Source organism: Chelmon rostratus, chromosome 2, assembly GCF_017976325.1.
Source record: "Chelmon rostratus isolate fCheRos1 chromosome 2, fCheRos1.pri, whole genome shotgun sequence".
In the NCBI taxonomy this organism is placed as follows: domain Eukaryota; kingdom Metazoa; phylum Chordata; class Actinopteri; order Chaetodontiformes; family Chaetodontidae; genus Chelmon; species Chelmon rostratus.
In genome coordinates, this window is record NC_055659.1 from 2,126,583 (window position 1) to 2,151,697 (window position 25,115).

The 25,115-nt window shown below is 43.8% G+C and overlaps 1 protein-coding gene across 2 annotated transcripts; it reads left to right on the plus strand.

The window, feature by feature from the left end:
- The first annotated feature begins 581 nt into the window (after positions 1-581).
- On the plus strand, positions 582-21,815 carry LOC121614591 (DDB1- and CUL4-associated factor 1-like). 2 transcript variants are annotated; one of them, XM_041948556.1, is made up of 30 exons: positions 582-724; positions 1,743-1,939; positions 2,048-2,124; positions 2,310-2,383; positions 2,840-2,953; positions 3,385-3,522; positions 3,700-4,314; positions 4,781-4,882; positions 7,640-7,798; positions 7,896-8,075; positions 8,200-8,309; positions 8,392-8,491; positions 8,602-8,771; positions 8,995-9,119; positions 9,212-9,288; positions 9,913-10,077; positions 10,229-10,384; positions 11,475-12,113; positions 13,093-13,370; positions 13,522-13,720; positions 14,315-14,397; positions 14,529-14,613; positions 14,713-14,946; positions 15,733-15,826; positions 15,936-16,040; positions 16,427-16,500; positions 17,016-17,105; positions 17,464-17,619; positions 17,976-18,123; positions 18,887-21,815. In XM_041948556.1, the coding sequence occupies exons 2-30, from the start codon at positions 1,749-1,751 to the stop codon at positions 18,910-18,912; spliced, it is 4,764 nt and encodes a 1,587-aa protein (XP_041804490.1). In that variant the 5' UTR covers positions 582-724; positions 1,743-1,748; the 3' UTR covers positions 18,913-21,815. The 2 variants fall into 2 exon arrangements, with proteins under 2 accessions (XP_041804490.1, XP_041804483.1); XM_041948549.1 differs by having other exon boundaries at positions 18,943-21,815.
- Positions 21,816-25,115: the final 3,300 nt, after the last annotated feature.

Below are 25,115 nucleotides of genomic sequence, written 5' to 3' on the forward strand. Positions count from 1 at the left end.
TACATGTGTTGATAGGATTACTGCCATATGCTGCTGCAGTCACCACAGGCACATAACAACAATAACAATATTGTGACTCTAACGATGCCTCTAAAAACATTATGATGACTGTTATCAAGTAGAACACAGACACTAGTTATCTCACAGAAACTGCATCCTAATACAGTATACCTAATATAGTTTTTGAGTAATGACATCAAAACCAACAACTGTGGTGGTCTCCTCTATTCTGGTGTGAAAGGTCAATGCTGACTCAAGATCCACTTGTTTTGTTCAAATGCGCCTCAGATCTGGTGATGAAGACCGTGAGCTGAGGTTAAAGGTCCTGATAGATGGTAGTAAGTGAACTTTGAAAATAATGATAATAAACATAATTAGTTATACTGTTATTAGATAAATTTTCTACAACAAATCGATGCTATTTTGTGAAAAGTAATCTTTAATCTATAAAACTACGCTAAACTTAACAAACGTGTTTGTTGCGATTTTGAACTACAAGTCCCATCCGGAAGTTCGCCGTCTTACGTCATCTAACGTCGCCTGTCGTCCGGTGACGTCGCGTGCGGCCACCGGGAGAAGTTTGAAAAATAAACGTGAAACTTTTTTTCCGCTTAAACGTTTAATGTCAGCATTGTTTAATTTGCTCCTTTCCGGTAATTTTGGCGGAATCTCTACAAACGGCGAGCTGAAGTGAGAGAGTCCGCGCGGAGGAGCTCATGTTCAGGTGAGTGTGTCACGTTTAAAACACGGTTGTCTTGCTAGCTGGAGCTGTTTGTGTCTCTGACATGAGGCGACCGACTGTCAACCTGCTGCTGCCTCCGCTCCTCTCTCTGCTCTGCGGGCCGTTTTAGCGCCTTATCTCTCCTTAACGTTTAGCAGAGGGAGGACGAGTGTGTGCCTTTTAATTCCGAGAGAAACTGAACCGAAGGGCGCGCCGTGAATTTAGGTTAGTTAGCTAACGTGAAGTTCGCTAACCGTCCTGCCGCGTTAGCTCCGCTCACACACGGAGCTCCAAGTGTCCTCTGAGCGGCGGCCGACGAGCCAGCTGTCCTGAGCAGAGGCCACCTGTTGGTGTGGATTCACGGTTTTCAACTGTGATAACCTCTGACAGCATCTGAGACAAGCTGCTCTGTAATGTCTCATCCTCGAGCCCTAGTCAGACAACTGCTGGTGAGTGTTAGGAAACAAAGATTATCACACGAAGACAAGATCAGATGTAACAGGTCAAAGTGAAACCCGGGTCATTAAAGTTTCTATACGCTCATCTTCAGGTATGTTCCCGTCTTCACAACACTCCTCTTAATGTCACAGCATGATCACAGTGGTGTTATGATGCAGGTGAACCTCCAGGTGCAGCTGGGTGATGTGGTTGAAATAATTGAGACAAGATCAATAAAGGAATCACAATCAGCTTCATTTCAACTTCATTCATTTCAACAGCAGAAATGTACATCAATAACATGAAAGGATCACTTTGTGCCTCTCATGTGTTACTCTAATATTAAAAAATAAATAATATCTGGTTTCGCAAAGTTTGCTGCAGTTCTGAAGGTGTTTCCAGAAACCTCAGTGTTATTATTTAATTTGGAAGTAAATAAAATAAGATCCTGCTGAAACTTGACACCTTCTGTCACTTTTCATGTGATTAAAGTACAACACATCATACAAACTACATCTTTTCCAGAATAACCTGAACGTTACTCAGTGTTGCTCTTCTTCGCTCTCCTCCTTCTGTCTTCCAGGCAGCCATGTCGTCCCCACAAGACGAACCGCCGTCTGCCGTGTCGACCGTCCTGTCGTCCGCCTTGTCGGCTGCCGTGTCGGCTGCCGTGGCAGTAGCCACGGCCGTGGATGCCAAGGCGGATCTCGCCACGCTGCTGGACGAATGGGAAGAAGCGCAGCAGGGCACTACAGAGCTGCTGGTGTTCATCCTCACAAAGTTAGCTGCGATTTGTGTCTGAAAAGCTGTAATCATCATTTGTTTTATTGGACTTAATGTCTCCGGATGTTTTTCGTGGAGGTGACTGCGTCTCTTTGTTTGCTGCAGAATATCTGAGCTGATTGAACGGGAGACAGGAGAGTATCACAAAGCAGACCCCGACCCGTTTGATGACCGTCATCCAGGTTGTCATCCATTTTCACCAATCCAGGAAGTGTCAGGAGCACGCGGTTTATGTGCCTGATGTGATTTTCATAGATCATCTTTCAGCCTTTTGTGCTGACAATGTGCCCGTCAGGGTTTTCTGAGCTGAACTAAAGCTCTGGTTTTGATTGGTTGTTGAGTTTCTGACTCCTGTATAACTTTTCAGGCCGGGCGGACCCAGACTGCATGCTGGGCCAACTCCTGAAGATGCTCTTTATGAACGATGACTTTACCAATGCGGTGAGGACTGCTGGATCCTTTACTCAGTAGTGCTTTGTGTCTTGTGAATGCAGTGTGCCTGTCCACTGACGTGTGATGGATGAGTTTCCAGTGTGTATGAATCTCACACACTTGTTTTATTAGTGTTTTGACCTTTTGGAGGATGAATGCCCAAAGATATTCAGTTTCTACTGATATAAAACAGAGAAAAACAGCAAGTCCTCGCTTTTAAGAACTGATGATTGATTTGATTGATTTTCTGTTGATTGACAGTAAAAACAATAAGAAGTTCTCCTGATCATCAACTGAACTGTCGTTTTGTGTCACTTCATTCATTCCAAACTATGAAAACAGATACTGAAAATGGATAACTCCTCAATTAAACAAGCACCAGCATTGATTGTATTTATGTGTGTAAATGTATGATGAATTGCTCCAAAAGCGGTGCTCTGATTGGTTTCTGTGTGTGTTTTCCAGCTGTTGGACACATACATAATGACCAGCAGAGAGCTGGACCTCAACACAGCAGCCTGTCGTCTGCTTCAGAACATCATGCCGGGCCTGGAGACCGCCGTCGTCTTCCAAGAGAAGGTGCAACTTTATGGACTTTTATCAGCTTTGCACAATGAAGGGGGATTTTAAAACGTTGAGTACAGCAGATAGTGTGAGGATCTTTGCTGTAGGTCTTGGATCGTGATCATGCTCCAAGAAAAAGAGGAATAATTTATTAAATAACTGACCTAAAAAGGGACTTTCTACATAAATGCTGCAGTTGTATTTACTTCATTTGATCTTGTTGAGCCAACAGGATGCTCAAGAGATCAGTTGTCAGAAAGAAAAGGTCCAAGAACATAACAATGATCTGTTCTCGTTTCATTCAGGGATGGTTTAGAGGTTAAGATGCCTCATAATAAAGCAGCTAAATATAAACGTTCACTTTTTATAACTGGGCTTAAAGAGAACTGTTACCGAATCGTTGATCAGCTGAGAGTGAATCAGCTCTGTGTGTCTGCGTGAGTCAGGAAGGTCTGGTTGAGAAGCTGTTCACCTGGGCTCGTGAAGCAGAGCGACCGCTGTGCGTCTACGCCACGGGCCTGCTGGCCAGAGCCATGAGCAACCAGGAAGTGGCGGCGAGCTACCGAGAGGAGAACGCCCGGCTGGTGGGTCTCACACATGAAAACATGCAAACATTCTGTTGTTCACTGTAATATCACACCTTATTCTTAATACAGTTTTACTCCAAGTTCAAGAAAGTTTGCTTATTTGGTGCTGCTGTGGCATAAAATGCGATTACCACCACCCACAAGGTCGAAAACATGTTTCCTCCGAACATCCAGGTGCCGATCATGATTCAGCGCCTGCACGAGCTGCAAACTGAAGAGGCCGAGAGTCACGTCAGTCCTGTGAAGACGCCCCAGAATCTACCTCAAGACTCTCAGGTTGAAACAAGCCAAACCTCAAGCATCTCGACAGCCCAGCAAGACAAGACGGAGGGGGAGGAGGAGGAGGGAGAGCGGAGCAGGCCAGCGTCCAAGCCCAGTTCCAAACCTTTGTCACAGCTCGGTTCGGCCCTGAAAGCTGGTGGCTGCAGCAGCAGCAGCAGCGGATCCGGCTCCACCCGGCTGCTTCCAGACTTCATTTACCAAGCGAGCCCAGACCCTGCCTCCAGGGAGACGGAGGACAGGCAGGGGGGAAGAGGAGGAGGGAGGAGACGGGCAGTGAAGGAGAACGGGAGGAAGGCCAAGCAGAAACTCAACTTCACCTCCTCGTCCCGCAGGACCGAGGAAGAGGTGGAGAGAAGCGACTCCGGCGACCAGCCGGCCAACAGCACCTCCTGGTCCGAGATGAGCTTGATGGTGATTGGCTCTGACTACCGCCTTTCCCCGCTGAGCCCGGCCATGGAGCAGAGGCTCATCCTGCAGTATCTGACTCCACTCGGAGATTACCAGGAGGTGAGACTCCAAACAAACCACCGCTTGCTCTTCATGAATCCTGCAAAATGATACAAAAAACGACAACAGTAGTTCAGATGTTTGTTCATGTGGTGAAACCTAATCATTATAACAAATATGAAGTCAATATACGCTCCCACGACTGAATTCTCCAAACACCTTACAAGTAAAGGAGAAATGGGAGGTGGCTTTGAACACAGGTGTGTCATTATATACCTGAAGTGTGTGTGGAGCCACACTTGCTGACCAGTATGAACACTGGGAGGGAACGACCAGCTCAGACCACCTGGAATAAATGTGGACCACATATTGGCATGTTTTTGTTCCTGATGTGTAAAATCCAGTTGGACTCTTTCCTCTCAGGCTGCAGTGGATTCTTCATCCCTCCATCTTTTAGTCTCTCATCTTGCTCACATTTCTCTTCTTAAATCAGCTGTAAATCCAGTGATCTTTCTCTCCGCTGCAGTTGCTTGCCGTCTTCATGCAGCTGGACACCCGCTCGTTGCTGATGAACTACATCGACCTCAGGCAGACCAAAAATGTCCAGCTCACCTTTGACGCCCTCCTGGTAAGACTGTCGTCCACAAAGCGCCATGAAGGAAATTTACTTTGTGCAAAGGTCACTGCTGTCAAACCCCTGACAGCTGTACTGTGCATTTTAGCAGAGTCGGTAAATAGTTTGATATCTGTTCAGTCTGTTTGTTATTTAATCCACTTAGCTGGTTCATTATTCAAACATATTTATTTATTGCTTTTATCAAGTAAACTCTGGATGCTTTATAGTAAAAGACAGAAATCGTCTCTATAAGATTCAATCACACGATGAAAATTCTGCCTAAAACTTTTTTAATGTTCCACATTTTCTCATTGTGTTTGTTTGCATCAGTTAAGATTTTAAAACCTGCAGTAAACCCCTCCCCACAGAGGAGCATGTCTGTGTGTGAAGGATAAGCTTAACCTCTGTGGGTGGGGCTGTTCTGAGCTCCAGGAAGCTTAAATTTACCAACTTTTCTCAGTGGTGTGTCACCTTTCACACACAACACTGTCAGACGTGTTTAAGCAGCTGTTAAATAATTAATAACATGACTCTCAGCAACAATGAACTAGAAATGGGATTGTTGGCAGTGGATTGTGCTGCAGGAGGCTGTTCGGTCAGCACCATCAGACCTGCATGATGGTCTGTCAGGTGTCACTTTTAGTCTCTGTTGAGGGGATCTCAGGGGTTAGTTGTATTTACACTTTACTGTCCATTTACGACCCAAACAGCAGAGATTCTGCAGCATTCTTCAATAAGCACATTAGTTCATTACAGTTCTATCACATGTTTGTCAGAACTCTCCAGCTGTGTATAACAATAATTCCTATTAGTATGATAAGCAGTTAACTTGGACCCAGCAGACAGCTGATGGATAGATTAACTAATGAAGTTTTTTCTAAAATTGATGGATGACAGTCCCATATGAGCCAAACTGCTCGCTTGTTTCAGCGTCGTAGCTCTCTTTAACTTACTGAGCTGCCTCAGTGGGACCCAGGACGCTGCGTCGTCGCCAATGATTCAGTGTTCTTGGTTTAAAATCAGATTTCTCTTTTTTGTGGATGTAGGTTTTTGAAAATAAACACATTTCTGTCATGGGTGTGTTCTGCTGTAGAGCTGCAACGATTAATTGATTTTTTGTCAGCTATTAAATTAATCGCCACTTATTTTGATTGTTTGTTTGAAGATCCCATCAGAGATGGATGCTGGTATCATCATAGAGATGTAATTCAATTGTAGAGCGACTACCTTTTTAATAATATTAATTTTTTACATTTGTCCAGATTTGTCTTATTTCTTTTAATTAAAGGAGCTGTATTAATAGATATATTTTCTAGATCTGAACATAATCTAATCCCTAGATATTCAATTCCAGATGGGATAACCTTAAACTTAACTTAAGTTTCACATATTCAAGCCGTTACATAGCCCCCGATGCCCCATACTCACTGCGTCATGAACGCGCTCAGAAATCATGAAAAATAAAAAAACCAAAAGGTCATGTCCTGTTCATATTGAGCCACGTTGTCACATCAGGATAGATCCTTACATCGTGTGTTGGTTAAACTATTATGCCGCCAGAGTCGAGTTCAGTTGCCATCCGATGCTCTTGGCCGAACCGTCTCCTCCTCGTTAAAGTCCATGGCCTCTCTGTGACCAGTGAACTTCATTCTGTTTCCGCTCCACGTGAAGCGTAATTCGGCCAGGCACGCGAGGGTGAAGCGCACGTCCAGACTGTGCAGCCGGTTCCTAACATCTGTGAACATTCTCCTCTTCTCTGCCGTCTCTTTAGTCATGTCGGGGATAAATGACAACTTGCAGCCTCCCCAGACTACATCCTCCTTATTCCTGTATGTCTCCCTTGTAGCAGACAACACTCGTTCCCTCTCTAAGAAACTTGGAAACCGCATGATAATCGGTCTGGGTGGCCGACCTTCTTCGGGCATTGGTATCGGAGCACGGTGCACCCGCTGCAGTTGTGATCCGTCCAGATCGATCCCCTGGGTCTCTGAGATTATTTTCTTTACACAGTCTGCCGGGTTTCTACCCTCAAGCTTCTCCCTCAGGCCGACGAGCCGCAGGTTTTGGCGTCTGTCTCTGTTGGCAACGTCTTCCACTGCCTGGTGCAGTTCCTCACATTTTTTGGCACTTTTATCCGCTGTTTGACGGAGCCGGTGGTTCTCACTCTCTAACCGAGAGATGCAGCTTTCTGCTTCATCCAGTCGGGTCAGTATCCCGTTGACATCAGTTCATGTCTGCCTGCAGAGCTGCCAAGAGCTTCCCGACTTGTCCCATCTCTTCTGTAGCTTTCTCCAGGGACTGTTGCATGGTGGCCAAGACACCTGTCTGTTAGCCTAGCGTTTGCCCCGCTAGCTAGCGGGGTAACGGTGCCGTGTTTTGTTGCTCTAGTTTCCATAATACACGAGTTGCCAGAGCTCCCAGTGCAGTTAAAGTCTAACCTAAAGCTTTACCAAGATTTAGAGTAGAGCCCTTCGAATTAAACTTGCGTTTTGGGGGTAAATTGGTGGGTTAATTGGGACGTGTCCAGCTAGGCGACCATCTTGCTCAGCGACGTCACGTGACCCTGATCAACGTTTTTCACCATTTCTGCCATTTTATAGACCAAACAACTAATTGATTAATGAAAGTAATCGTTGCAGCCCTGTGTTGTAAACAGCTGTTATTCACAGTTCAGCCACATTCACTAAACGTTATCACTAATGAGCTGATTCGTTTGTTGTTTAGTCGTTTTCTTTCTCTCACGTCCGTCTCTTCCGTCTCTCTCGTCAGTATCTCGCCTCGCTGCTCCTCCACAAGAAGTTTGCAGCAGAGTTCATCGCTCACGGAGGAGTCCAAAAACTCCTGCAGATCCCGAGGCCGTCCATGGCAGCGACTGGAGTTTCACTCTGCTTGTACTACCTGGCATACAACCAAGATGCTATGGAGAGGGTACGGTTCTCACACGCACACACACACACACACACACCTGAAAGCTCAAAGTGAGGCGGAGTGAGCATCGTTCTGTCTTCACTGTGTGTTTTTGAAGGTTTGCACGCTCGCGGACGGCGTGCTGGCAGACATGGTGTCCTACGCTCTGTGGCTGCTGGAGTCCTCCCACGCTTCAGGCGTCTGCCACGCCACCATGTTCTTCTCCATCTCTTTCTCCTTCAGAGCGGTGCTGCAGCTCTTCGACCACCAGGACGGCCTGCGCAGGCTGGTCAACCTGGTCAGAACTAAATCCTTCATCTTACGCTGCCTTAGTGCTTCAGGAGCAGGTTGCATGATGAGTATATTACTGCTGAATGAATGGTGGTACCTGTGTTAACTGGAAACTTTTGCATCACCTGTAGATCAGTACTTTGGAGATCCTTAACACAGAGAACGAGGTGTCAATAATGAGTGATGACCAGGTCTTCTCCAGCCGACAGACAGCCAAACACACCTGCATGGCCCTGCGCAGGTAACACAAAGGATGGATGGATTGATAGATAGATGTTACTACATACACTGAGTGTGAATTGATAATGGATGACTTCTTTCAGGTACTTTGAGGCTCACCTGGCGATAAAGGCTGAACAGGTCAAACAGTCCCTGCACTCATCAGACGGAGGCGTCGTCGTTCCCCAGCAGCCGTTTTACAAGGTATCTGATGTATTTATCATCATCATCCTGGCTGTACAGACATGTTTGTGTGCGTGATCAGCTTCTTAGATATATACCCTCTGTACGTGTGTGTGGCTCCCTGTTTCCAGGCATATAGATACACCAGAGAGCAGGTTATCGAGATGATGGAGTTTCTCATCAAGTGTGGACCTCCTCAGCTCCACTGGGAACCAGTCGAGGTTTTCTACAAACTGTCCTGTGTCCCCTTAATGCTGCAGCTCATTTCTGCAGCCTGCGACTGGAGGACCTACTACGGCAGGTAAGGTCACATACGTATGTCGTCAGTTGGTGACTTGCTCGTTTGTTCAGGTACGCAATGTGCAGAAGTGACCCTCAAAGGAAAACCTGTGCTCACTGTGTGAAAACCAGCAGCATTCATTATTATTTAAATGCTGGTTTTCTTCTGTCTGTCTGCGTCAGTGCATATTGACACATTAACAACAATGAGGAAGTGCTGTCTCCCTGTCTTTGTGTCTGTCCAGGAGTGACACAGTGCGTTATGCATTGGACATCCTGGCAATGCTCATGGTGGTTCCTAAAGTCCAGCTGGTGCTTGCGGACACCGTAGACGTTCTGGATGAAACCAGGTCGACTGTTTCCACTGTGGGTCAGTAGGACTGCTTTCACTTTCACTTCTGCTCGACTGAAAAGCTTTTTTGTCCTGGATGTGCGTCAGTGTGTCTCTGCTGCCTGCTGCAGGTATGAGCATCATTCTGGGCGTCGCAGAGGGAGAGGTGTTTGCCAATGATGCTGAGATCCAGAAGTCTGCACTGCAGGTAAGCAGATGGCTTTAATCAGCCGCAGCGGTGACACAGCAGCGTTCATCTGTAGGCCTGTCCATCACTTTGGTCCAGGCTGAAATATCTCAATAACCGTCGAATAGATTACTGAAGAGTGATTCCTCCTGACTCCAGTGTTTTCCTGTAGCGCCACCAGCAGGTTGACAGTCTTGTTTTTTATTGATAGAGCTTGACTGAAGTTTGATGGTTTGAAAGTTTGTGCAGACTTCCATCTTCCTCTCAGGGATTTGTAGTAACTTTGGTGATCCAATGACTTTGCATTTAGCGCCATCATCAGGTCAGAATTAGAATTTGTCCAACTCTTTGATTCACGACTAACATCCTTTAAAACTAAAGACATTCCCATCAGCCTCAGCTGCACTGTGTGTTGTGTGGAAGCAAAGAAGGGTCATTAATATATTGAGTTTGTGAAATGATGTAATATAGATCTATAGAAATATAGATATAAAGGATAATATATTTTTCTGTTTGTTTATTTTCTAAATAAAATATATAAAAATGTATGCACCTATCTGAATGAACTCATGCTCAAAGCATAAAACCATTGCAGAGAAACACACATGACAATTATCAGTTATCTTCCCCCCTGTCCCACGCCAGGTGATAATAAACTGTGTGTGCGCTCCAGACCAGAGCCTGAACACGACAGGTGCTTTTGCCGCCACCCCCCTTAGGCTGTCCCTCCACCCCCAGCACCCCCTCACTCCCCACAACAGAGTGCTGGCCCACATGTGGCAAGTAGTGCAGAACAACAACGGTATAAAGGTAAGAGTGAAAGGAGAATCTTACGTTTTTATGTTGGGCTCACATTGTTTTTCACCAGAAGCACCAACAGATCTCCTTTAAAAAGAAATATAAAAACGTGGGAGAAAGTTCCTCAGTCGTCTGTGTCACCATCCATATCTGCGCCCCCCAGGTGCTGCTGTCTCTGCTGTCGGTGAAGATGCCCATCACCGACGCAGACCTGATCCGTGGTCTGTCCTGCAAAGCTCTGGTTGGACTCTCTCGCAGCTCGGCGATCAGACAAATCATCAGCAAACTGCCGCTCTTCACCAACAGCCACATTCAGCAGGTGAGCGCAACATTTCACTGTCATTCAGTCATTCAGTCATTCAGTCACTGTGCTTTCACTCTGTGTAGGTAAGCATAATTTTCGTCTCTGCTGCTTGTATAATTTTGTGCAGCTCTAAAACAAGAATGCAAAGAAAACCGTATTTCCTGAATGAGCTTTAGGGCATCCAATTGTTCGTAGCTGGACCTCGTCAGTTTGTCTTAGAAGACGTTTCGCCTCTCATCCGAGCAGGCTTCATCAGTTCATGCGCAACCAGACTAGATAGGACAGCTCTAGTCCAATGCAATGGTGTTAGGTTCAAGTATTTATCTCCTGGTGAGGCCAACCCTCAAAAGCAAGAATGGTATCACTCTATTGTGAGGCAAACGATCCCCCCCATTAAGGCGGGGTAGGGTGCAACCCTTGGGTGTCAACGACAGTCATTTGCCTTGTTAGTGTCCCATTGTTGTCATTGGGAGGCTCCTTGAGCCATGTGTGAATGGCTCGGATGAGAGGCGAAACGTCTTCTAAGACAAACCGACGAGGTCCAGTTACGAACGATTGAATGCCCTAAAGCTTACAATGACCTGGAAGAATGAGAATATTCACAGGCATGCTCCTGAATGAGAACTCAGTGAAGGAACTCGGCCCGTTCATATTTTGGAAATGGTTAATATTACACACCCGCTACACGTCAGCATGTTACCACTGTCATTGTAAGGATGTAGCATGCTGACGTTAGCATGAAGCTCAAACCACTGCAGTGCCTCAGTAAACCCTCACAGAGCTGCGAGTTCATTGGTGTGGAAGAAATAAAGAAAATAAAATCTTAACATGTAAACATCAATTCTCTCCATATTTTAACTACTTTAAATGGAAATAATCCGCCAGAGGTCGTGCACCGTGACTGCACCACAGGTCAGGATCCAGATGCAGATGAAAATTTGATTTTGTTAAATGAAAAACAGGTTTGGAGGATTATGCAGCTGTGGTTTGTGTTTACTGTGTTCTGCTGAAAGGAGGAAAAGTGGGTTTTTACACACCACATGAAGAAATACAACCCATTATCTCCCACACATGTATTTATTTTCTGTCCCTTTTACCTCCGCAGCTGATGAAAGAGCCGGTGCTGCAGGACAAACGAAGCGAGCACGTCCGTTTCTGCCGGTATGCCGCCGAGCTGACCGAGCGAGTGTCGGGGAAGCCTCTCCTCATGGGCACCGACGTTTCACTGGCTCGCCTGCAGAGGGCGAACGTGGTCGCCCAGTCACGGATCACCTTTTCTGAGAAGGAACTCCTCATGCTGATCAGAAACCACCTGGTGGCGAAAGGCCTCCACGACACGGCGAACACACTGGTTAAAGAGGCGAACTTACCCGTAGCATCGCTCTGCCCGAACTCTTCCTCCTGCACCACCCCTACCCCCTCCTCTTCCTCAGTGATTCCCAGGTCTTGCCGGTTAGCCGGCGGGATCGCAGCTCGCATTGCCGGCCATGTTGGATCCTCTCCTGTCTCCTCAGTCACTGCGGCCTCCTCTTCCACTCCCTCTTCCTCACGTTCCCTCGCCGTTCCTCACTCTTCATGCTCCTCTTCATCCTCTGCCCTTCCTCCTCATCCCGGTTCCCATGGGCAGGGCTCACATCCGGTCGGGCGGATTTTGTTCAGCCGGGAACGTCCGGCGGCTCATTGCAGCTCAGGGAAAAAACTTCGCGCGCTGAAGCAGAAGTCTGACCACGGCGCTTTCATACAGGTCAGTCACACAGAGTTTGGTTTGTGTGTGTAGTTTTTAATTTATTCATTCAAACTCAAACCATTAATTAATTGGTGGATTGACACCAAATTAATTAACAATTTGGATGGATGGATAATTAACAATTTGGCTTTTTACACTTTCAGTAAATAAAATAAAAATAATAGCCAATAATGAAAATTATTAGTTGAAAATCATTAGTTGCAGCCTCACTAATGACAGCTTGTAATACTTTAATCATTCAGATCCTTTTCACATTTTTATGGTCATACAGAAGCATTTATTTACATACGTGTTCTGAATATGTACCGCTGGCAACATATACAACATACATTCTAGCAAAGGTTTGTTAATACTGAACGATCTGCTAATGATGAGGCTGATGATGAGGTTTAGATTTTACTGTATAATACGCCCACAACAGGCCTGCATTAAAACTGGTGAATTTTTATTATTAAGAAAATCAGACCTGTACACAGATTTTAGTTGCGCTACGCTGTAGAGATGCTTGTTGCTTCGCCTCTTTGGTTCAGAGTGAAATATCAGCAACAAAACTGAACTCACCAATTCAAGTCATCCACTCAGATGACTTGAATTGGTGCAGAGGTCCACGGTGCCCTCTGACATCCAGTGAAATGTCTCGACCACTGTTTGTCATGAAATTTGGTTCAGTTGAATCCAAATAACTTGGATGATCCTCAGAATTGTTGTTGTCAAATATCGGCAAGTTAGCACATTTAACTAAGATATGTTAGCATCTACCTCAAAGCACCATTGTGCAACCTCACAGAGTGGCTAGCTGCTAGCTGCTAACTGCTAGCTGTGGCACAGATGGTGACATACCTGCAACGAATACTGACCATACAAAGACGCCTGGATGCAGGCTCAGGCTCAGGCTCAGGCTCAGGCTCAGGCTCAGACTCAGGCTCAGGCTCAGGCTCAGGCTCAGGCTCATGACTCTTATTTCCCACCTGATCAGACTCCAGCCATGAAGAAGCAGCTGGAGCGCCACCTTCCTTCCCCCCCGACCCTTGACAGCATCATCACTGAGTACCTGAGGGAACAACACGCCCACTGCCCCAATCCCGTCACCACCTGCCCCCCCTTTTCTCTCTTCACCCCCCACCGCTGCCCTGAGCCAAAGCAGAGGCGACAGGCATCGCCCAACTTCACCGCCCGCCTGGGGAGCAGGGTGCTGTACCCGAAATATGGAGGCGTGGACAGAGGGTGTCTGGACAGACATCTCATATTCAGCAGGTAATGACCAGACACTCAGGTGCGCGTGCAGACTCTTCACCTGAGGCGGTTTTTAATTCTTGAGTGCAGTTTATTTCAAGCTATGTAAAAATTTGTCTATTAAAAATGGAAAATCAGGTTTTTCCACTGGTCTTTTCGGCCTTTGTTCCAGGTTTCGTCCGATGTCGGTCTTCCACGAGGGCGACGGAGACGAGAGCGGTTTCACCTGTTGTGCCTTCTCAGCCCGCGAGCGTTTCCTGATGCTGGGAACCATCTCCGGTCGCCTCAAATTCTATAATGTGTTCTCTGGAGAGGAGGTGGCCAACTACACCTGCCACACGTCAGCCATCACACACCTGGAGCCCTCCAGAGTATGTTTACACGCACACATCTCAAAACCCTGCAGTCACGGGGGCTGACAGGTCAGGAGCAAGCTAAATGACGTGGTTTTGTCAGTGATGAAAACTACCGATTAAATCAGGATCAGCTCATGAAGGCCGTCTGCAGCTATGATTATTATTTTGAGGAAAACTGACGGTCTGCATGTGAATGGAGCTGCTCAGAGTGATGAACATACATTGAGTTTCAGCTCATCGTTTACTGCAGCAGGCAGCTGTTCTCAGAGAAAAGGCTCTAAAATGCAGAGACCAGCTGGTGAACAAAGCGGAGCCTTTAGCAGCTAAAGAGCTGACATTCATCAGCTGTCTGCTAACAGCCTCACCGTATCAACTTAGAAGCTGATGTTATGTCCCTTTGTTTGACTTCTAGTTTCTGCTGCCAGTTATTGCAGGTTTAATGATTTTACATCCTGATCACACATGTTTTCATAGCAGTTGTTTTATATGCAGATGAGCCACTAGAAAAGGTCAAATGATTCCTTTTAACTGATCTGAGAACTGATTGTGAGACTGAACTGACTCGATAACATTTAAAAGAAAAGGTGCGAGTTAAATGTTGTTTCTCAGGATGGGAAATTGCTGCTCACCTGTGGTTCTTGGAGTTTCCCCCTGTCTGCTCTCTGGAGTATGGATGGTGTCTTCAGCAAGAAGTAAAACTCTCTCTCACACACACACACACACACACACACACACACATTTTTAACTGACACACCACTTCAGAGTCCACTCTTCCTCACAGCGTGGGGGCTGCAGTGTTTGAAGCGTTTGCTTTCTCTCGCAGGAACTCATTTGCAGACGACCACTACGTGGAGTTCAGTAAACTCTCTCAGGACAGAGTCATCGGCACAGAGGACCAAGTCGCACACGTACGTGTTTTTACTGCTTTTTTTACTAGTTGTACTAATTCCCTCTGTGTCTCCTTTTTTCTCCCGTTAAATATCTTTTTAATTTCCGTATCGTTGCAGATCTACGACATCCAGACGGGTCAGAAGACCCTGACCCTGAACGACCCCGCCCTGGCCAATAACTACAAGAGGAACTGTGCCACCTTCAACCCCACCGACGACCTGGTGCTAAACGACGGCGTGCTGTGGGACGTGCGGGCGTCACGAGCCATCCACAAGTTTGACAAGTTCAACATGAACATCAGCGGCGTTTTCCACCCGAACAGCCTGGAGGTCATCATCAACACTGAGATCGTATCCTCTGATCGCGGTGGTCTTTGAACTCTGGACCGCTCCTTTAAAAATAATCATCCAGAGCGACATAAACACCAGCTTTGCTGCCGTAGCCACGCTGAGCTTTTTAGATTCGCTGCTTCATAAAGCTAAAGCGCCAAAACTAAACAAGACAATTGAGATGTTAGTGGACACTCTGCGTGGTCCTGTGGTGCAAACAGATCTACATTTAAAGAAATAGTTAGACTTTCTGGGAGGAGGACGTTGACGAGAAGATTGGTAATACTTTGTAAGTATGAAGTTCCCACCAGCAGTTGGTTAGCTTAGCTTAGCATAAAGGCTGGAAACAGAGGGAAATAGCTAGCCTAAATCCACAGCTAACAAACCTCTAAAGCTCATCAACATGTTTTATCTTGTGTGTTTTATGGATGTTTGTGAGTTGGACTCTTTCTCAGCCAAACCGTTAAAATATTCCTTCAAGTCTTCATGTTTAAACTTTGATATTTACTGCGTCGTTTATGACAATGATACCATCTGATTGTGAAGGATGCTGTTTGCAAGGACTGCTCATGTTGTAAATATCTAAATGTTTGAAATTAAGGATGAATTCAAACATGTAAAAAGCATTTTACTATCTTAACATAACATTTTTCAGGAAGGAATTATGAATTTGTACAATTAGATGATTCATCATAGTTTTTTTTATATAAGTATATAAGTTTATATAAGTATAAACAGGTGCATCATATTTGTATCTGCACTGCTCTGTGTTGTGCTGTAGTTGTTTGACTTGACAGCAGCTGTCAGTGGGACCTGAGGACCTTCCACCTCCTGCACACTGTCCCTGCCCTGGACCAGTGCAGGCTGGTCTTCAACAGCAACGCCACCATCATGTATGGAGGTACATGGAGGCTTTGTGTGTGTGTGTGTGTGTGTGTCTTTAACTATTGAATGTTTGTACAGTGAGTTACATGTTATGGTCTGTTTCCCACACACACACACCTGTACAGCGATGCTGCAAGCCGATGATGAGCATGACGCCATGGACCAACAGATGAAGAGTCCCTTCGGCTCGTCCTTCAGAACCTTCGATGCTACGGACTACAAGCCCATTGGTAGGCTGCACTTCCTGTTTGTTGCAGACTCAAAGCTCATTGGTCAGCTACAGTGAATAAAATTTTTACAGCATGCTGAAACCACATGATCTGCAGACTCTAAATGAGGCACGTGTGATACCTCAGGTGTTTTTATTTATTACAACAGGGAAAATGGATGTAAATCCCATGTGTGTGTTTGCTGACTCCTAGTGGCCGAATTGTTGCTTTGAGCCTTTTCATCTGTCATAAGAATAATAAAAAGATAAAAATACATCAGCTTTCTCGTTTTAACCACAGGCGGCTTTGTTTCTCCTGTTTTTGGTACCAGTTGCTTGTAGGACAGCGACTTTTTCTTTCTCCTTGGCTTTAGTTTGTAACTCTGACTTTGGTTTTCTTCTTTTCAGCCACAGTGGATGTGAAGAGGAACATCTTTGATCTGTGCACCGACACCAAAGACTGCTACCTGGCTGTCATTGAGGTACTTTGGGTGAATCTTAGCCTCAGTTGTCTTTGAGGTGGCCTGAACAGCAGCCGTGTTCATCATGGACGACTGGAGGAGCATCAGTATCTGTAAACTTTGTTCTGGTCTCTCTAATCATTAAGAAAGAACTAAACTGTCTTTGTGTCCAGAGCTTTTCACTTGGTGTTAAAAGTGTTAGAATATAGTTGTAAATTACAGTGCACAACAGTCAAAAACCTCAACTTAAAAAAGACCAAAGATGATTAGTTTACAATCACATAAGATGAAGAAAAGCAGCAAATCTTCGTAGCTGAAGTGTTTGCTGTGTTTGCCTGAAAAATTATTTCGACTGAACAGTTATTAATGACTTATCAACATAAATGCTGATTAGTTTTCTGTTGATGAACTAATAGATTAGTTGGCTAATTGTTGCTTTTGTTGTTTTAGTCTCGTGTAAGATTGAAAAGAGAAATTGAATCTTTCTGGAAGCACATTTGAAACTGCAAAGACCTTGTTCGTGTTTTTCTGTGCAGAACCAGGACACGGTGAGCCTGGACACAGTGTGTCGTCTTTACGAGGTGGGACGGCAGAAACTGGCAGAAGAAGGAGACGATGATGATCAGGTGAGACCCACAGAAGTGAGCTCGCTTTGGTCTTGAAGATAATTGTATGACTCCAGCGTTCGACCCCGAAGCGCCTCAGTGTTAACTGCTCCACCCGTCCGTTCACACATAAGTCACATGATCAAGGAGGGTTTGAAGTGGTAAATATAGTGAGAAAAATATGAGTATAGGTACCCAAAAATGAATAAAAAATAATGATATTATATCCAAATAAAAATAGTAAATGGCCTTTTTTGGAGAATGCATTTACATACTGTTAGAAAACATCTTCATCAGTATCAGTTTTTATGCATAAGCGGCAGGGAAACGCTGACTCAGCAGATGTTCGGTTGACGCTCTGTTTTTAATGCTCTTCCAGGATGATGAAGACCAGGACGATGATGATTCTTCAGACACAGACGACGACGAAGACGACGACGATGACGATATGGACACAGACCCGCTCATAGAGGAGCTGGCCAATAACGAGGACCCGGAAAACGGGGACCAACCCAACTCTCCCACAGATGAAGAGGTGCCTGACGTTTCCTTTCGCTCCCAGCTGCAGTTTCCTCCTTCTGTTTAAAGGTTTCTCTCAGTCCAGGTTACATAGTTAACATTTTCTTCCAATACTGCAAGCTGTTTTTAGAAGATGCAATCCTTAAAATAATTATAAAATATTATATAAAAAAAATACTAATTGAACATTTAAAATATAAGTGAAGTGAATCCTAATTGAATTTCTTCATGGCGGCCTGAGATCAGTGTTGATGCGTGAAGGATCTGATCCAGCACTGCATAGAAACGTGCCTCAGGTTTAATTTGATATCAGGTTTTTATGTTTACTTATCATGAAGGGGTCTCCAGTAAGGTTTGTTTCTCCCCCGTCAGATTGCAGATCTTCTTGGCAGCAACAGCGACCATGACAGCAGTGATGATGATGATGATGACGATGATGATGATGACTCGGATGACTCAGACCATACAGACAGAAGCGATGATGATGGATCTGACTCATTTGACCCCAACAACCCCAACTGTAAGTCACACTGTTGGTTCAGCTCATCAGGAGTGATCTCACACACACACACACACACGCACACGCACACACACGCACACAGCATCGGTCACTTCTCACACCTGAGGTCCGGTTCATTTAACACAGAAAACAAAAGCTACATGGTGGCCGGCCTTTGAGTCCAGCTCCCTTTCGTCTTCACGCTGGCTTTTACCAAAGAGGACCAAACACGATGTCGTATAGGCTCATTCATTGGTCAGTTTAGGTGATGTCATCCTGCATCGGCACCACCTGGACCCACACCTGATGTTCTTATTGATCTTCTTTCTAAAAAAGAACTGATTGTGAGCATTATTATTCAGAACTGCATCTCAGCCTCAAGTAAAGAATATTAATGGTTATTAATGAATATTATTGGATGTTGTGTGATGAACATGTAACAACCAGTAACATTACAGAAGATGGCATCACTACACGGTCTCTGCATTTAACATACTTTTTTACATGGAGCTGGTTGAATACACGGAGTAGAACATGAGTACAGCACACACACACACACACACACACACGCACGCATTTGTGTTTCCATGGTTACGACATGATCTTGCCTTTAAGAGCTGGAACTATGTGATCCTGGAAAGGCTCAGTGGTTCACAGCGAGGATGGAGCGAGGCTCACCGCGCTGTGAACACATGATGGATGAAGGATGTCACTACGTGGACTCGTCGTAGTTAACGCAGCTCTTGTGATTGATTTCATTCTGTTTTCGTTGTTGTTTACACAGCGTCCGGACTGTTCTGGAATCAGTGAGTCTTGTTGTTGTGTGTCCTCGTGCTGCAGACCCAGAACAGTCAGACGATGAGACTGAGATCCTTCGAGCCCTCACTGAGAGGTGGTTCTCCTGACCTGAGAGAAGATGCCCCTCTGCTGACACTGTGACCCTCAACAAGGACTTTTTTCCTTTGAAACCGTCATTTCTCATTTAAGCAGGCAAGTTGACAGTGAACACGCTGATATGCTCACCAACATCCTGGAGTGATGATGAATAAATATTTCCCAAAGATCACAAGGCTCAGATGAATACACCGGCCTGTCATGTGACTGACACATGACCCGGCTCTCTGAGAGAGTTTCTGTCAATGAAATACGTTCATGATGTTTACGTGGCTCTCTGCCTCCGCTGGAGGAAAGATGTAACGTTGCTCTGCTGCAAATGAGACGTTATCAAACGTTTTTGAGCTCACGGTTGAATTCGCTGATCGTGAACTAACCGAACCACCAGAGGAGGCTGAACTTCACGGAGTCAAGCAGAGTTTTTCCACACATGAGTCGTTCAGGTTAAATCTAAAATTCACAATACTTAGAGCCATGAGTTGAGATTAAATTGTGTTTCTGCTGAAGAACTCGGCTTATTTCCACAGCGCAGCAGCCTTTCATACATATTGATATTTCTCTCAAATGACCACAGCTAAAAGCCAAATATTCACACGCAGGCAGTGAACGGTGAGGAGCCTCAGGACCTGCCAGCCTCACTGAGTTTTCCTCGTTTTACAGCAATAAAAACATTTCTGGTCCTCAAAAAGCGAGTGAAGACGCGATCCCAAATGAGATGAACAAAAACGAAATCTGTGTCTGAGCGTGGATCTGGTGGATTCCTTCTCTTCTGCTTGCAGAGATTAGACATACCTTCATGTTTCTATGCACATAATAAAAACAACAGCCCACCTCTTCATGAAGGAATAGACGTGAAACTGAGTCTGTTTCCGTATCTGAAGCAGATTTCTGCCCAAAGGCTTCATCTATTACACACAGCACGAGTCACTATGAGCCTCTTTCTCTGCTCACACTGTGTAGAATTTCCTCTCAAAAGTACTTTTTAATGAGGAAAACGTGAAATCATTTTTCAGGCAGTCAGATAATTTAGTCATAGTTAAGTTATTTTGACTATTTTGATTTAATTTATTTTAGCGTGTCTTTGCAGCTGTACAGTTGACAGCTTTAAAGTTGTTTTTTCTTCTGTTATTGATTTAATACTTGTAGGTCCTGCGTCCTTCATGCAGGACCGAGCGGGTCGAGCTTTCACACGACTGGAAATCCATTCAATTATTCGGTGAAAAAACAAGTTCTTTTAAAAGTCTGAATTTTTTGCAGAGCTTTCAGTCAGTTAAACACATTTATTTTTATTATTTATTGGCAGAGTGAAAAAAAAGCAGCAAAAAAAGGTGTGAATCTCACCTCAATACACGTGGCAGCAGATACAGAAGTCTCATAATCCAGAAACAGAAGCAACATTAAGTTATTTACTTCACATTTTGCAGCGACTGTGAACATTTCTCACTGATGTCTTACATGTTCAAAAACTTAATTTGTTCTATTATTATTTAACATCAGTCGCTGCTGTCAAATCATTGATTTTGATTTCAGCTCAGGGGATCAGGTGTTAATGTGTCCGCTACATTTTCAAACATTCAGTTTTGACATGTGACCCAGTGATGTCATTGTCAGCTGTTTCTACAAGGTACGAGGTTTCAACAGGAGGTGGGAACTTTTTTGTCCGAGTACATTTTTCTGTCTCACAGCTTGTTTACCTCATCACTGAACAGTCAGCCTTTGACCCCGGTGTCCCTCATCATCACGGGTCAACAACACAGCCAGTATTAAACAGTTATTGACTGCTCAAGTAGTTTGTTGTACCAAAACGAGACGTGTTGGAAAGTTTAAGACCGACGTTACGCTGTTTGAACTATTTTGAAACTGCGTCAAACAATCAGCAACAGATTTCACGAAGCTGTGAAGAACCTGCATCGAGTCCATTGAGCCGTTTGAGTGTTTTTGATTTGATCTGTTTCTTTGTTAATGATCGTTCAACACACTGCTGTGGGATAAAAACTCAGTCAGTCAGTGTTCTTTGGGTTGTGAATGGAGGTTCTGCAGCCTGAAAGGAGATGTATGCACATAATGTTTGTGTCGGCCGTTTACAACCTGAAGTCAAGCTTAATAAAAAGTGAAAGAAAAATCTGTGTTTCCTACCACAGCAGCTTCTCAGAGCCATAATCTACAGTTTTACAATAGATTGTATTGCCTAAAAAACTGTTTCAACTGTTGTAAATGATTAATGAGTCTGTCTATAGTCATACTTCAATTAATAAGCTCTACTTTAATAATAAAAGACCCTTCTACCTTCTTGTAACTCTTGCCTTTTCTCATCATAGTGATACTTGAGTATACTACTTCAGTTGAAGATAAAGCCTCTGCATGTTGAATATTCTACTTTGCTGTCAGTATGTTGCAATCACAGGGATTTTATCTTCATTGACTTCATCACTTTAACAGCGTGTTGTTGTTTGACAGAGCACATTTGTTTGACTTCTGTCAGTCACAATAGCAGGAAATAAATTACATATAAGAAACTTCCACAAAGTCACAATTATCAGTGAAGGAAAGTAAATTAAAACTACACTGTTTATGTTCTGCTTGAATATAAGATTTGGGAAACTTTCTAAGTATCTCAGGGATCCGTTTGCTGTGTTGTTACCTGAATCAGTCACAAGGGGGCAGTACTGCATTGGGTACACTGACATGAAGCAACCACAGAAGTATTTAACACTAATACCATCTTATTTCATGTGTTTCTTTCTACACGTCGCATTTATTTGATAGACCTCATCGAGGTCTGTCCTTTCATTCAAACTGCAGTGACTAACACCAGATGCTTTCTCATGCAGGTTTTCCTTGACAGGCTGTCCTTAAATATTTTGTTCTGTGCTCAATAAAACTGACATTTTTACATTAAGTGGAAGATTTAAAACGTTCTCTTTTACAGGCAAACTTATAAAATACATTTCTAAGAACTTATAAATACTTAATATGAGTAAAAAACTTCACTTTCCGCACATCTTCACTGTCTGGACTGAATTCTTTTCATTATATGATTGCTCTAATTTACTCTGCCTATCAGCAGCAGCAGAATTTATTTCCTGCTCAGTTTACTTTTTTCTGTTTCTACCAGTTTTCTATAATTTCATGCCTGTTTATACATTAGAAATATATTAGACTGCTGGTAATTTCACACATTACTGCATTTATCAAGAATTTCACAAAGATAAAGTGCTAAAAATTTATATTTTTTCCATATCATACAAACCACATCCCCAAATGAAATATCCTGATTTCATTAAAGAAACAGGAAGGCAGATGTCGACTAAATCCTTGTGTCTGATTTACTATTGATCTCAGAGAATATAATAATGTGAGCACATAGGTTGAGCTCACTTGAACTACTTTATTTGCTTTGATGGGCTCAGATAACAGCCTGTTTTCAGGTTTGAGACGATGCATTTTCCAGCTGATCCAAGAGGCTTTTACAGAGTTTATTTAGCTGAAGAAGGAGGAGAATTTTCTCTCATCCTTCAGTTTATCAGAATAGGCTTCAGGTTATAGTGGTGAAAAGCTTTAATCTGGCCTTTTTCTGGTGTTTACAGGCTTTATTGTATAATTCCTTTGATTGTTCAAGCTGAGTGAAATAACCCACAGCTTCCTCTCTACCTCACACCGTTAATGATGATCTCCCAATGTGCTGCTTCATTATCTGCTGTATGCTGAGACATTCAAACCTTTTGTGGTGTTTAAGTTGCCACCATCACTGAGGCCTCACAGCTGTGTAACTGAAGGATCCAACAATCTGTCCAGTTATTACATATTCAACACAACGGTTAAAATACCCCTGAATCCAAAAAAGTTAAGACACTGTGAAAAAAAATCAATAAAACAGAATGTGATCGTTTGCTTTCTGACATAAACTCACCTGAAAACAGCACAAAGTCAATATATTTAATGTTTGAGCTTCATTGATTTTTGTAAATTTCTGCTTATTCTGAATCTGATGCAGCGACACGTTTCAAACAAGTTGTGACAGGAGCAGCTAAAGACTGGGAAAGATGTGGAACGCTCCAAAAACACCTGTTTGGATCATTCCACAGGTAAACAGGTTGATAGTATCATGATTGAAAGGCTCAGTGGTTCACAACAGGATGGAGCGTGGGTCAACACTTTGTGAACAAATGATTGGATAAAGAGATTAACACCTGGACTCAGGAACACTTCAGGAAACTTGTCAGGAAACACAGATTGATTGTTAATGAGTACATTCTTGACTGTTTTCTGACTGTTGTCTTGTTTTTAAGGCCTTCAGCATTTCACTGTATTTGGTATTCAAGGAGGGACGACCTGCTCTCTCCTTAACAGCCTGTGAAGGTTGACGTTACATCTCGAGCTCAGCGGACACACACTCTTCATCGGTTTGTGTGTCGGCCATGTTAATGGTGTCCTATGAAATTTTATGAGTTCTCTTTTTGTTGCCGACAGCTTAGAGGAGGGTGTCTTCACTTCAGTGTGATGAATTGCCTCAAAGTCTATCTGCGTTGTCAAAATGTTTGAGTTATTATTCTTTGGAAAGGTCTCTCGCTCTCTTCTTCTGCTTCTTCCTCCTCTTCCCTGTTTCATTTGTTCTTCCTGGCTGTCGTTTTCACTGCCTCCATCCTTTTTTCCTCCAGCTGACCGGCCTCGACTGGACCAGAATACTAAGCTTTGTTTTGTGTGTCTATGTTTTTTCTCCCCTCTCATTGTTTTAAACTCTTTCTCTTGAGCCCACAAAACGATGCTTATGCTGTAAATGAATACGAGAAACTTTAAAACTGTTTTAAGTAATTTATGAATGGAGGTTTTTAGTCCTGAAAGGACACATAAACAGAATGTTTGTGTCCATATTTCATCCACAGCAGCTTTTCAAAGCCATAGGATGCACAGTTATCAATAGACTGTATTAAATCTTTTTCATCTTATTTGTTTGTTGTTTCAAGGACTTTCATGCTGTAAACTGACAAGTTGATATTTGTTGGACCAGATGTGGTGGAAACTTAAAGACCAACTGGCTGCTGCCCTCCCCCTGCATTTGTTGACAGCACTGTCCCAGTAAGCAATGCTAATCAGCCAGCATAACAATATAAACCTTAATGGAATGCAGCCATTAGGCAGGCAGACAAGCACAGGGTTCGTGCTTACTGGGACATATTAATGGAACGGATCCATAATTAATGTCGATAATTCCAGCTGTATTTTTGCTGTCTTCTGTCAAAAAAATTCAGGTAATTTCAGGACTTCCTAACAAAGAGTAAAAAAAAAAAAAACAACTCAAATATTTTATTGAAACTTAATGAGTTTACGTCTGATTAGTTTTCTGTGTACAAACGTTAGTTGTCATTCGTTGTAAAAGTCGTAAAGAACAGTTGGGTCCAAGTGTTGTCGCCTAGCAACAGTGTTCGAACTTAGAAGCACTTGAACGCTAGCATTAACGTTACCATTAGCATTAGCATTAGCTGTGTTACATTCTGACTTTCCGTCTGGAAGACTGGACGTCGGTGGCTCAGACTGAAGCCAGCGACAGAGAAACGGTCATCATGAGGTCTTCTCTCCGGCCTCCCGACCCGAAATGTGAGCCTAATATTCAGCTTCTAATGCTAACTTTCGGGGTTCCTAGCAGTATGGAACAAGGTGGAATTTAGGAAATGGAAACTGTGTAGGAACCCTGAACTTTTCTCTGTTTTGTTCCATCAACTCTAAAGCATAACAGTTAACTCCATTTGTCTTTTCTGTTTACTTTTAACAACTGCTAGCTATTTCAAACCCATAAAGCTAACTTGCCCATCTAGCTAACAAGTTAGCTTGGTTAGCTAACCTTGGCGTTAAAACTCTGGAGTTATTTGAAGTTCATTAACACTAACTAGTTAAGTTGAGCTGGTTAGCTCATGAGTCTCAGCTTTACCACAGTAATGTTGTGAATTAAGGAGAAAAAATATTTTAGTTCTTCATCTTTCACCGTTTGCTTTTTCAACTTTTCCATTTAACTTGCAGTCGGAGAAACTTCTCTGGCTTCATGTTAACCGATATTCAGATTTAATTTAAAAGGACTGACTTGGCTAACGAACATTAGCATTAGCTATAACTGTCAGCTAAAA

Excerpts from the sequence above, each read along its gene's own strand:
- LOC121614591 (XM_041948549.1), top strand. The coding sequence starts at position 1,749 with ATGTCGTCCCCACAAGACGAACCGCCGTCTGCCGTGTCGACCGTCCTG. Across the intron at positions 3,523-3,699 it reads GAGAGGAGAACGCCCGGCTG|GTGCCGATCATGATTCAGCG; the intron begins GTGGGTCTCACA and ends CCGAACATCCAG. Across the intron at positions 9,289-9,912 it reads TCCAGAAGTCTGCACTGCAG|GTGATAATAAACTGTGTGTG; the intron begins GTAAGCAGATGG and ends GTCCCACGCCAG.